The following is a 12,756-nucleotide window of genomic DNA, read 5'->3' as shown; positions in this document are numbered from 1 at the left end:
GCGGCGCCCGCCCTTCCTGCCAGGGTGAGAGGCCGGTGACCCCATATAGTCTCAGCAGCTGAATGAGTCGTAAAGCAACAGTGACGACGATAATTACCTATGATTTATCCTAACGTACACAGAAGCGTGATGCTTTTGTTTCAAGTTAGTCATAACTGTACCATTTTTTACAACTTCTCAATTTTTACACAACTTCAACTTTACTCTCCAACTTTTCTCAACGACCAACTTTGTCAGCCTATGGATCAATACGTTGAGAATGAAACAACGATTAACGAACAGTGCTGAGCAGCCCGTCCAAATATGTGCTAGCTGCGTGTCGACAAGTAGCAATCAAAGGATTTTTTTAAAGCTGCTTGCCTTTTTTGGTAAAGTCTCTTTTAATGTTGTTTCTTGGTTAACTCAGTTTTGGAACGAGACAATCACTTGAGGTTCATGGTAGCTGATAAATGCGAGCAATGTCTATGTTTCTTACGAAACACAGCAACAAGTTATATCGCATCATATAGTAATGTCGAACTGAAGGTGCAGAGATCGCCGGAAATGTAATTGGCTTGTTTTGCTTTAAGTTTACGCTTAATATAATGGCAACTGGTATGATATTGTTCGTCGCTTTCTACATCACGTGACATTTCATTTTCCTCAAATGCACGGCTAAAAGCACTGTATGTCGGAGTTCCGTAGACCTGTTTAGATGCTAAACACTTCAGGTGGAATATTTGGAGCACGTGTTTCTCTAATCAGCCGATGACTTCGACTTCTAACATTATAAAAACACTTTAAAAGCTTCCAACACAATAGAAAAGAAAACGAAAAAAGTAATTTCCTCTTGAAATCTTACCATGTGGCACAAGTCTCGCTGCTTTTCATTTTCGCACCTGAACGTCAAAAATTGGCCTGTTTGTGCTACCCTACTAATGCAACCCCACCTAGCTTAAACCGTCGACGTGCCACTTACTTTTCACAACCGACTTCTTGCAGTCCGTCAAAATGTGTGGCAAATCATTGACGGTAAGTGGAAATCAACGCATTTTTCGCGTTGCATGGTATATTTTGATATCAAGTGACAAGGTATGATTTACGTCTTAACTCGGCTTTTTATTAGATGGAATGACGCAAGTGGTTTCAATCAAAGGACAGTACAAAACGCTATCTTTTGTAAGAAACATGACTAGAAATGTTGGATGATTTGCTTTACGATGTTCAAAAGACCTATAAAACACGCATAAAATGCCTCCAACAGTTCTGACTAATGTCAGAATGTGAAATCTACCACAACAAAGCATGTGAGTGTATTATCGTGCTTTACCTTTTGTCACACAATGTCATGCACGTAACATGATGAGTCAACTTCCAGAAATATGGCTCTGATCGCCTCATTCCATTTTAAAGCAATTTTGGGACCATGAATGTTGCTTAACCAATAGGCTAATTTCCAAATCATTTTTTCGAGGTAGATTGTGCAAGACAAGGCACATCATTCCAGAATAGACGTCCAGGAACGACCGTGATCATAATTTTTCAGAATAAACGCTTCAGATGACCATTGTACGCGAATTTTGTGTTTTGCCGGCATCTGATCTTGAGAGTTAACACAAAGGTGATGATTTTATCCTTCTCGGCGGTGAATTTGTTCTCGCTCGGAAAGTCGACGCGGTACATTCATCCTCAATTTAAAATGCCCCTTCATGTCAATTCCGGTTAAGCTATGGTCATGAAATTAACCATAGTACTAGTTCGATCCATTATGAATACAAAGTTTTGGGGACCGGAATCAGCAAGCCGATATGATATCTTATCTCTGTTCATTCGTATATAGGCTTCTGTTGAAACGTAGGGTTGAACCTTAATTTAAGTTAGCAGGGGAGGGCTCCTGGTCAACGGATCTTCTCTTCTTAATACGTAGATATAATACGTAATGCGTGTTGAAGATTAATTTAAGTTAGCAGGGAAAGGCTGTTGGTCAAGGGATCTTCTCCTCTGAATACGTAAATATGCGAGACGCTAGAGTCTAATTTTTTAAAACGTTTGAAATAGTTCAGTTATGGACCGAGCTGCAGTCAAAAACTAACTTTCACGTAGCACTATGGGAAAACGTTTCTTTCCTGTCATACATACGCAACGAAGCCTGAAGGCTTACAACCGGCTCTCCAATATGCCCATTATTGCTTGCAATGTGCTCGGCCCATTGTGACGAGAGGGGCGCTTCATGTTGATATCATGATATTGGAGATGGGTGGCCGGTCCCAGATAATTACCAGTGCCAGACATGCACTGTGATCTAGTTTCGTGAAGCGGGGGCCCCGCAGCGTAATGGAATTGGCTTGTTTTGAACATAAGCAATCTTATGGGTACTTTCAGTAGTACTCTGGAAAATGGGAGGGCTGAGTTACAAACTGGACCAGGTTCCACAATACGTCAGCCAGTCCGGAGCTAACTCAAGACATTTGAGTTAAACCCAAGTCTGGTGCTAACCGCTACATCTCGAGACTAGTATCCTATTCTCCGCACTGCCGGATGCCAATCTTTCCCCAGGCCCTGTAGTCCAGGATACATCAATATCATACTCAGCCTGTAGATAACATTGTCCTGTAAACTACGTGCAAGAGTTTCTCCAGGCATGTTTCTTAACCGCTTCCCCATGCCTCCCACCGATCACCGACCGACCGACCCTGCTGCGTCCCAGGAGCAACTCGCAATCAAATGAGAATTGGGATCCCAAAGTGGTGAAGGTTTCCCACTCTCGTCGAACAAAACGAAAGTCATGATGTTCACCTCTAATTAGCCTTATTTCCTCTGTTCAGCGTTGGTTTACCGGGCTGTATTGTTTAGTATATATGTGTACTAAACATCGCCGGTTTTAGTACGAATCGGTACTAAATACCGTTCCCTGTTAGGAAGATTTCGTACTAAATATTCCCGAGGATGTTTTTGACATTTCGTCAAGAAAAGTTTCAAGCGACTTGGAAACAAACGCTACCTTATCGCGCTTGCCCTGATTTAGCGAAATACCCATGGCACTACGGCCGCGGTGACGCAGTCTGGGCGGTAGCCGCGTGGAATAGGGGCGGTGGTGAGGATTCGACGCGGCTTGTGAGGTGCGTAGTGGATTATATCAGTTAATGTCCCTGATTTGTATCGTAATGGTTGTCATGCTGGGATGGGCCCTGAACTGCAAGCAGCGATAAATCCAGCATCTGCGCCGGACGCGTTCAGAACGCTGGTGCGCTGGGCGGTGTCGATAGCGCAGGCCGCAAAACTCGCCCTTACATGCAATGAATTCTGCCCAGGCCAAATTGCGCTGAATTTTCGAATTTATTGTGCATCTCAAAGTGCTCAGTAGGATTTTCCGAACTTTTCTTTGCAGCAGCACCATTTGTTGAAAACAATATTGCTGATAGGCATGCAGACAGCATGTATTGTGTAATGATTTTTTTCAAAGTTTGGCTTGAGAGAGTCATTCACAAAGTAGGTAATGATGCCCTGGATACAGTGTTCTAATATTTGGCCAGTTGGGTGGCAGGGATGTTTATCTTTGTTCATGCTGTAATACCCTGGCTTTGGGCTCACTGCCTGTGGCCCCCACCTTGCTCAAAATCAGCCAGTCAGTATTGAACTGAGCAGCTGTCAAACCAGTGTCTAGGGATGTCAGACTTGACAAATGTCAGAGTAGGTCAGATGTCCGGGTCAGGGTTAAAGGGCAATGGATAAGAGCCCAACTGCATGGGGGGGAATGCTGAAGAGCCTGGATTTGTGTACCATGAATTCACATTTACATCCTGCGCAACCTGCTTGATGATTTTTGGAATACTGTTTTGGTACTTCTATCAAAGAGGTGAATGGCCAAGCTCCTGGAGTAGGTGTGCAACAGACTGTTCAAGTATTATAAAATCAGTTCTGCTTCTGAGTAAGGAAAAAAGTTTCTCCTGGCTAAAGATACACCAGTGTGCTTCCCATGGATCTGATCAACTAGCAAACTTTGTTAGCTGGAGCCCCTATCTGAATATGAAATTTAATCTGCAGTGAAGAGGGAAGTCATTAATTAATAATGGGGAGTCATTTCTGTAAAACACTTTAAGGTACACACATCCTTGGTGCTTGAAAATCTTATGCCTTGGCTTACTTGGCCTGATCATTCACCCTCCTTGCCTGGGAATGAGGTTGGACCTTGGGGGAGAGGCTAGGGCTAACAGAGCCATCAAGGGAACTTGACCATATGGTTTCCCTAGTTGGTCCAAGTTGGAAGAATACATATCTTGTAGCAAAGTAAATGTAAGCAGCTTTACTGAAGGAAATTACATTTTAGGCCATTTCTGTAGGTGAGAAAGGAAAACCTTATTGCTGGTAAAAAAGTAAGATGACTTGTTAGACCTTGACTCATTTGAGCCACAGTTCATCCCTCAAAGGAGAAGTGTCAGGGTGAGCCACAGTTCATCCCTCAAAGGATCTGCCCTTGTCAGGGTGTGGCTCACTTTTCAGGGGGTGGGGGTTATTCAGTTGGTGTGCTTCAGCCCCATGAGTTGAGCTCTGGACCCTGAATTTTAAAAGAAGTTGGGTGAAATTTGAGGAGAAATTTGTTTTTTGGCACATTTTGTTGGGAGGCTGCATTGTTTTTTACTACTCAGCCCACTAACTTATTTTGTGAAATAATTATTCACAATATCAGTGATGTGTCACATCTAAATGTGCTGTTCCCGAGACACTTGCCATTCTGCAAATGCATATGAGGCTTACAGGAATGTCAAGCTATTCATTAAGTGCATGAATGTTTACTCATTGTCTTTTCTTTCTCTTTCAGGAAGCCTATTTGCAGTCATGACTGTGATGGAGTTCTTTGGATGTGGCCTTCTGGCATTTGGACCACCTCTGGCTATGTTCATCATTACCATTGCCAAGGATCCTGTGAGAATTATCATTCTGATGTCCAGGTTGGTATAAGACTAAGCTAGCTGGCGATGCCACCCCAGCATTAAGATCAGCATGTGACTGCCTGGTGTGACTGTGGCAGTGTTTTATAAATTAATTATTGCAGGAACTGCCTTGTTCAACTGCTGCAGTGTTTTACAAGTTGATTATTGCAGGAGTGTTTCTGTTCTTCAGGTGGATCAGGAGCATGTTTGTGGCTACAAAAACAGTTGGTAGTGCATAAATGCAAGCTACTGAGCTGCCATTTATACGCAATATCCGTGTGCACAGACGTTCTGATATGGCAATATTTCTAGCACATGATGAGATTCTGCTGAACTTTGTTGACCTGGTGTCTTTACAGTGCCTTTTTCTGGCTGCTGTCACTACTCTTCTCATCACTCATCTGGTTCGCGGTTGTGCCACTCAGAAGTGACCTGGCATTTGGCATGGTCTTCTCCGTTCTCTTGCAGGAGCTCTTCAGGCAAGTCAAAGTGCTAAACAATGTGAGGCTTTCAGGCTTTGGGTGCACTTAATTTGTGTATGTGAACAATAAGAATGTGTTTGAATTAAAGCACTCTCATAATTTTATTACTTGTCCATGCTGTTGCCTGCATTTTGATTTACATTGTCAAAGCACGGTCATTGTGCTGGGTGATGCTATTCCTTGATGCCAGGTGACTATGTGTGTATGGCAGCCGCACTGTGGGTGGGTTGTACTGCTTCAAATGGCTGTCATTGTCATTGATCCATTTATCTCATTTGTGATCTGCAGGTTTCTGCTCTACAAGTTGCTGCGCTTGGCTGAAAATGGTCTGAAGAAAGTCACAGACAATGACCAGGTGGTCACCAATCCACACATCATGGCATATGGTGAGTTAAGATGTTGGGAATGGTGGTCATGAAGAGTGCATGAGGCTTCCCAAGCAGGCACGTGGGAAATTTATTTTTTATGGACAATGCTATATGATGTGATGAAACAGAGATACAAGATAGTGGTGGGAGACCATCATATTGAATAATTCTGTGAATTTGGCCCTAAAGATGGAAATATGTACTGTTGTTGAGGAATTTTAGCAGACAGACCTTGCATTTGGAGTAGAACACACAGAGCCTAAGTACACTTCCTCATCACCCACTTTTAACCTAAAAAACGGTGACGGTCGTCTTCAGGCCAGCCATGTAAAGGGTGGGCTGATTTCATCAAGTCTGGCCAAAGCTCTTGCTAGATGGTGGACCACTTCACTTTTTCGCGTGCTTACTTCCTCGGTTGGCATTTTCAGTGTGTGGGCTTGGATTCGGCATGATGTCGGGCGCCTTCTCGCTGGTGAACGTGCTGGCGGACGCTGTCGGACCAGGCACAATGGGGCTGCGCGGCCACTCGTCCTTCTTTTTCCTCGTCTCGGCCGTGCTCACCCTCTGCTTTATCCTGCTCCACACCTTCTGGGGCGTCATCTCCTTCAGCGCGCTCGACCGTCGCCAGTACCTGCAGCTGGCGTTCGTGCTCGTCTCTCATCTCGCCCTTTCTTCGCTGGTGAGATGGTAACAGATGTTTCCTGTAATGCACAGGAGTGATTGAGTTTTTGTGGTGGCCAATGATGTTTGCTTTGCTGGTGCTAGGGGTTTACTGCAACCCAGGAGAGGAACTTATTGCCATTGTGGTGAGATTGATGAAATTGTGATAAGATTGATGTCATGGTGGTTAGAGCATGGTTTGATATCAGTTTTCATTAGTAGGCTTTCCTGCATGGTATTTTTCTCTAACACTATGTTTCTTGGTGCATCTGATATGGTTGAGACTGAAGTTTGTTGCACCTTTTATATGTTTATAATTGTTCCCACCAGCTGTATGGGTTTGCAGTCTCTGCATTTTGCTTTTATCAACATTGACCTTCATTCACATCATTGGTCATGTCACCAGTCTGCTATATGTCGTGCCGTAACGCCGTACGACTGCTGTGTGCCGGACCGTCGCGCCGCACGGCCGCTGTGTGGTACGGTGACGCCGTAGGGCTGCTGTGTGCCATGCTGTGACGCCATAGGGCTGCTGTGTGCCGCCCTGTGATGCCGCACGGCCGCTGTGTGCCGTGCTCTGACGCCGTAGGGCTGCTGTGTGCCGGACCGTGACACCGTAGGGCCGCTGTGTGCCGTACCGTGACGTCGCAGAGCCGCTGTGTGCTGTACCGTGACGCCGTAGGGCCGCTGTGTGCCGGACTGTGACGCTGCGCGGTTGCTGTGTGCCGGGCAGACGTTGCTGAACGCCAGCCAGCTGTACGCGGCGACAGTAGTGCCGGCCGTTGTGCTGACGCTGGTGACCGGGTACGGTGCCCTGCTCATCACCGGCGGCTCCGGCGACCGACTGCTGGCCTGTCTGCGGCCCCGGCCCACCCAGCTGCAGGTGCCAGCACCGCCGCCGCCCGACAGGGAGTAGGTCCGGCCGCTGCCGTTTCATGGAGAGTCTGTCGGTCGTGCTCTGTGTCGCTACCCAACAGAGCAGGGCGGACTTCACTGTTGCTCTGCGGTGACAGGGCCAGACCGCACCGCTGCCGTGCGGTGACGACCAGACCGCACCGCTGCTGTGCGGTGACGGCCAGACCGCATCGCTGCCGTGCGGCGGCAGGGCCGGCCCGTACCACTGCCGCCAGGGAGCAGGACGAGCGCGCCCCCCCTGAGCGGTGTGACCAGGTCACTCCGGGACGTGGCCCCGGTCACACCGTCCGTACACCGTCTACCCCCTTGTTCCGACGCAGCTGTGGCCGGACCAGTGCAGTCCAGGTACGCCTCGGCCCTGACCCGGGGGCCCAGCCGCCACACAGACGTGTGCTGGCTGAGGTCTGGCCCTGCTGTCGGCGCCACACTACCCTCGTATTGTTCCGGCTTATGTCTTAAAGGTGATTCCATGTATCGGCGCCCATAGGCAATTAATGCTAATATGATCATTGCAAGTAGTTTAAGTACATGCTTTTCAGAAATGTGTTAAGTCAGCTTGTCCGGTACCTGCGCTGTACACATTTTAGTGAAAAATAATGCTTTTCTGATACGGTCCGGGGTGGAAGCGTGTAAAATGTATGTACCATGCTTATACTGTGTGAGCGTGAATGATGCAAGATAATTGTGTGATGAACTGTGATGTCATATCTTGTATGCTGTCGCTTGCATTGCATATTTATTGTCACATTTCTCTGGTCTCCAATATAAAATTTGCGTTTGGCGGAAATGTATCGCCCCTTTTCCCGTAATAGGTATTAATGTCGTCACATTACTTTAATCACAGACGCCGGAGGCATTATGCTCTGTTGTGCAAGAGTCCGTTGTGCTCGTTTCAGACCCCCCTCGTTCCTACCGCGTCTTCATGTGACGTCAGACTGGAATATCCGGCTGACGCGCACCCATCCTGAGCCATTCCTCCGCATCCTTCCGCGTCTTCGTGTGACGTCATACTGGAATATCCGGCTGACGCGCACCCATCCTGAGCCATTCCTCCGCATCGAGCAAGTGGAGCCGGTGGTGGTCGTGAGGCCCAACCGGCAGCGCTGGCTCTCTGGCCGTCACTGTCTGGCGCTCGGACGTCAGGATGCTTCTTTCACGTGTGTTGAATACACTCTTATGTATTCGCTGTGTTGTGCGCGGCTCTATCTCTGCCCGGCCGAGAGCTGGGTACGGAGGATATGATACCAAAAAAAATAAAAACGCTGACAGTGATGACGTAAACACCGATACCTGATTTTAATTATGGTCCGTTAATGTTTCGCCCAAACAGCTTTGATTCCGCACATTAAAAGGTAGTCTACACGTGGCTTGAGCACCCGTTATCAAATGGCTTACTCTCGACCAGCTTCATCCCGCATCGGCACCACGCGGCCTCGCTGGTGGGGGTCAGGTGGCAGTCGTTACCACGCCGGTGGAGTGAGACGGACCCCTGGCGAGCAGGGTCTGCCCACGCGCCGGCCGGCTCCGCGAACGGGTACGTGGACAGCACGCTGACCTGGCCGTGGTTCGGTCGTCGCCGCCGGCCCGAGAATGGGCAGACTGGCTGGGCTCCGTCTGGACGCGGCCACTGGCTGCCGTCATAGGGACGGGCCGGCACCCGCGGCGTCAAAGGCGCCCTGCGTCGGCATGAGACCGCACAATGACGGCTCGCGTTAAAGTTGTGGGCTCAAACAGCTCGTACGTCATTGGTCTGAGGCCCGGCAATGTGACATTGCCAATGCACGGTCACTTGGCTTGTATGGAAGTAATGTTGGGCATACCTGGTGTCGCTCAGGTGTGGAGCGTGATGGCGCTAGTTACGGCAGCGGCGTCGTAAGGTTGTCCAGGAACGTATTGCCCTCCCCGACCCTAGCGGGGTCGCAATCCTATTTTTAACGGTGTTGATCCCAAAGCAGGTTTCGTTCCCTCACGCAGATCATCCGTTCACGTGGGCGTCGCATCGGTTGGTGCCGTGCGTGAGCTCAGATAATCGGAAGAGTACGACGCACTGATGCGTCATCCACTAATGGGCTATCCAGCGATCATGCTCATATCAGAAAGCCTGTTAGTCCATCAGGAACGTAGGCAAGGAGGGGAAGGGGCTAAGGTGGCTACGCGCATGGGCGTAGGAACAGGGTGGGGGGGGGGCAGAGTGGCCATGCCCCCCCCCCCACACTTTTCAAGGTGGGAGCCAGCAGTGTTACTGCCCCCTCCCCCCCCCCCTCCCACACACTTTTCAGATTAAGGCTGTGTTTGGCTTACTTTTGTACTACATCTAACAGATGTGCCGATTTACCCAGTTCATCAGCCATCTTCCTCAAGATGCGCCGTCTTGTCATCATCGGTTGCTCATTAGTCACCACTTAGTGTTACAGCCGCAGGGCTGACGCTGCGCGGGCTATGGAGACTGCAACGCCGGATATCGAGACTTGTTGCTGTCTTGCGAGCGCGCATGTTCAAACCATGCTATATAGCTTTTATCAGTAATCAGTTCTGACTGAATCTTAAACATTTTAAGACAAGCATGAACTAGCTAGGCTAATACAAATTTGGGACCCCATTTCATCTACAATCTACGCTCAGGGAGTGTTCAATATCGCCGAAGAACACAACAAAACATGGAACTAGAGCCTATGTGACAATTATTGGACCACCTTCGGCGATCACGGATGTTGTTGCGTCAGTGAGGGCTTCTGTACTGATCCAGGGCCAACTGCGCGGGTCAGAAGGCCTCCCGTATCAGGGAAGGAAAGAATTTGTTACGGTATGTCCTTCCAATGGCCTCCAGATCGATCAGGAAATACCGCGTCGTGTCGCCAGAATGACAGCCAAAAGAAACTTTGCGATGGGACGGAATGGTCCTTCAGCCCTTGACCTGAAACGTTAACGTGTCCCGGGTGTTGCAGTCAAGGGGCTCCTGCCTGTAAGGTGATAAGGGGTCTCAATATTGTCGAGTGGAGTGGTAGCCTCATTAATGCTGAATAGGGGGTTTAAATGAGCTTAAAAAACGAACAAGGCCATCGCACGTTTGCACGCATGAGAACGTTCATTTTTCAGAATGGATTAGTAAAACAAATTACATCGGCATGGTTGGACATGCCCGCCCCAACTTCGAGTGCAAGGACAGCGATGGCCTGGGTTGCAGCTTCCATAAAACCGAACGATATCGGGCACTGCAAGTGTCACCAGACAGCGGGCACCGCGGTAATCTGCCCCCTGGACAGATAAATATTTACAGAAACACGGAAAGTAGAGATTCTAAGTTTTACTTTTCCAATTCCCCCACCAGATTCCAGCATCACTTTGTGGTGCTTTAAGGGCCAGTCCGTTGTTATCATGTCTGAAAATCGCGCTCATGAAATACGCGCCCAGACTGTATTGTAAATGTAAGATTTGATGTCCTGAAGCGTTCAAAGGTGCTACTTTCAGAAGCGTCATCATTTTCGGACACCCGTTGGCCACGGCTTAGTATTGGCTGTTGTGCCGACGCCGTGCGGCCTCGGGAGACTGCAACGGCTGGCGTCAAGGTTTTTCTTGTTGAGATTTGCGCGCGCGCATGCTCAAAATTATGTCACATAACTTGTATCCCTAATAGATGCAAGTGTCTTGAGGTAATAAGTTCAGAAGTGTCATCATTTTCGTCCACCGATGGGCAGCGGCTGAAAAGTTAGCCACTTGACTAAAGCTCCATGGACTATGGAGATTGCGACGCCTGGAGTAGAGGCTTTTATTGTTACGATTTGCGAGCAAAAAACCACGTTACATAAATCCTATCACTAATCGATTCTGACTGGATGTTGAACATTTGCAGCTACACATGGCTTGGTCATGTTAATAGACATTGTTGACCATTCGACCTACAATCAAATTTTCATCTTTAAATTTCGATTAAACTAACGATCTATCACGTACCTTCGCAATGGCCTTAGTGTTTGTAGAACCCAGATACAAATTTTAAGTTTCTAACTTCTATCGTTTTAGGAGTTCAAAAAGCCATTGTAAATTCAAGGCGCCGGTGATGTATTTCATGCGGTTGTTCAACACCTGATTTTTGCAGTTTATTGACTTGAAAATACAAACAGAATTGATCTCACAGTAGTTTCTGTTTTCTTTCCTGGTTGCAAAGTAAAAATGGCAATAATGGGAAGAAAACCGTATCCCTTGTTAACAAGTAAGCTACATCCGTGAATCTTTTAGAGGGGGGAGATCACCATAGGAAGGGCTTTTTTCAGCACCGTGTTCATCCTTGGCAAGGCTCTGGCCACGCCACTGCCTTCATGCAAAAGAAGGTCAAGTCATTTACGTTGAATGATGGGCAATAAAATGTCCGTTGGGCCAATTCATACCTACGGCAGGCAGCTTCCCGTAGGGTTTTCTGCAATGGTGGGGTGTAAGGGAAAATAATTCGGAAAGAGATACTGTTGCAGGTGTTTTACATGTGTCTAAAAGACCAATTAGTAATAATGTTGATCCAGAAATATGCAGCAAAGCACCCATACGATCAGTTCGCGGTCAGTTATGCGGGAGACAGCCGGCCCAGGGCAGTTGCCGCCGACGGCGGACGGTAGCAGGGCCCAAGTAAAGAATATATGACAGAAGTGTCTTCATTCTGTGGCTTGGTTTTTGAATGAGAATTTCCAGTTGCTTCACTTCTGCCACACTGCTTTTGGCAGTTTCAAGCTCCGACTTTGTTTCCGTCTAAAACGCTGCGATCAGTCTCATCTTTTGAAAATCATCCAGCGAAATGAAGGCGCATAAAATATTTGTCGCACTGTGAGCCATCGATTCGCTTTTAAAATTTTCACCAACCTATGTCCAAGCTGTATTTTGGTATTTACCCTGTGGAGGCAGATGCCTCCTCAATGACCCAAAATGCCTACCCGCGGGTGGAATTTCGCCTCCCCAGAAAAGCCAGTGTTGAAATGGACGAATAGTTCTGGGAAGCTGGACGGCCTCATTTACCGAACGACGTAGACGAGTTAAGCAAGCAAGATTATGCACCAGTGAGAAACAGCTCCAGGTGCAAATCTAGCCAAACAGCCATGGCATTTGAATAAAAAACGGCAACAACCTCCATCTCTAACCCCCCTCGGTCACCGGACTTGCTTTCCAGAAAAAGTTCGTGAAGCACGCCTTGAGCTTGCCCATCCCCCCACTTTTTGAAACGTTCCTCCGCCTATGGCCATGCCTCCCTCTCCATCAGCCAAGGGTCCACAGTTTACAATATATTTAGCAATTTAGCAGGACTTTGATCCAATTTCGCAGGATCTCGGAGAGTAATCGGCGTTTTACCCGCCACCCCCCCCCCCCCCCCCCCCGCCCATGAAAGTCCCGTTTACTTATCTGAAGTCAGGAAGACCCAGGGAGAATTCTGAGCAGTCC

At 47.9% G+C, this 12,756-nt stretch overlaps 1 protein-coding gene across 1 annotated transcript; it reads left to right on the top strand.

Moving 5' to 3' along the window:
- The first annotated feature begins 3,013 nt into the window (after positions 1-3,013).
- LOC119103305 (gamma-secretase subunit Aph-1) lies at positions 3,014-8,516 on the top strand. Its single transcript, XM_037226777.1, has 6 exons — positions 3,014-3,098; positions 4,799-4,928; positions 5,270-5,389; positions 5,681-5,778; positions 6,189-6,439; positions 7,154-8,516. Exons 2-6 carry the CDS (start codon positions 4,816-4,818, stop codon positions 7,334-7,336), a joined length of 765 nt encoding a protein of 254 aa, XP_037082672.1. The 5' UTR covers positions 3,014-3,098; positions 4,799-4,815; the 3' UTR covers positions 7,337-8,516.
- Positions 8,517-12,756: the final 4,240 nt, after the last annotated feature.

The sequence above is a fragment of the Pollicipes pollicipes genome, unplaced genomic scaffold, assembly GCF_011947565.3.
Source record: "Pollicipes pollicipes isolate AB1234 unplaced genomic scaffold, Ppol_2.1 Scaffold_5724;HRSCAF=6776_pilon_pilon_pilon, whole genome shotgun sequence".
Lineage (NCBI taxonomy): Eukaryota > Metazoa > Arthropoda > Thecostraca > Pollicipedomorpha > Pollicipedidae > Pollicipes > Pollicipes pollicipes.
This window is presented reverse-complemented; position numbering and strand designations above follow the sequence as displayed.

Excerpts from the sequence above, each read along its gene's own strand:
- LOC119103305 (XM_037226777.1), top strand. The coding sequence starts at position 4,816 with ATGACTGTGATGGAGTTCTTTGGATGTGGCCTTCTGGCATTTGGACCA. Across the intron at positions 5,390-5,680 it reads CTCTTGCAGGAGCTCTTCAG|GTTTCTGCTCTACAAGTTGC; the intron begins GCAAGTCAAAGT and ends TGTGATCTGCAG. Across the intron at positions 6,440-7,153 it reads ATCTCGCCCTTTCTTCGCTG|ACGTTGCTGAACGCCAGCCA; the intron begins GTGAGATGGTAA and ends TGTGCCGGGCAG.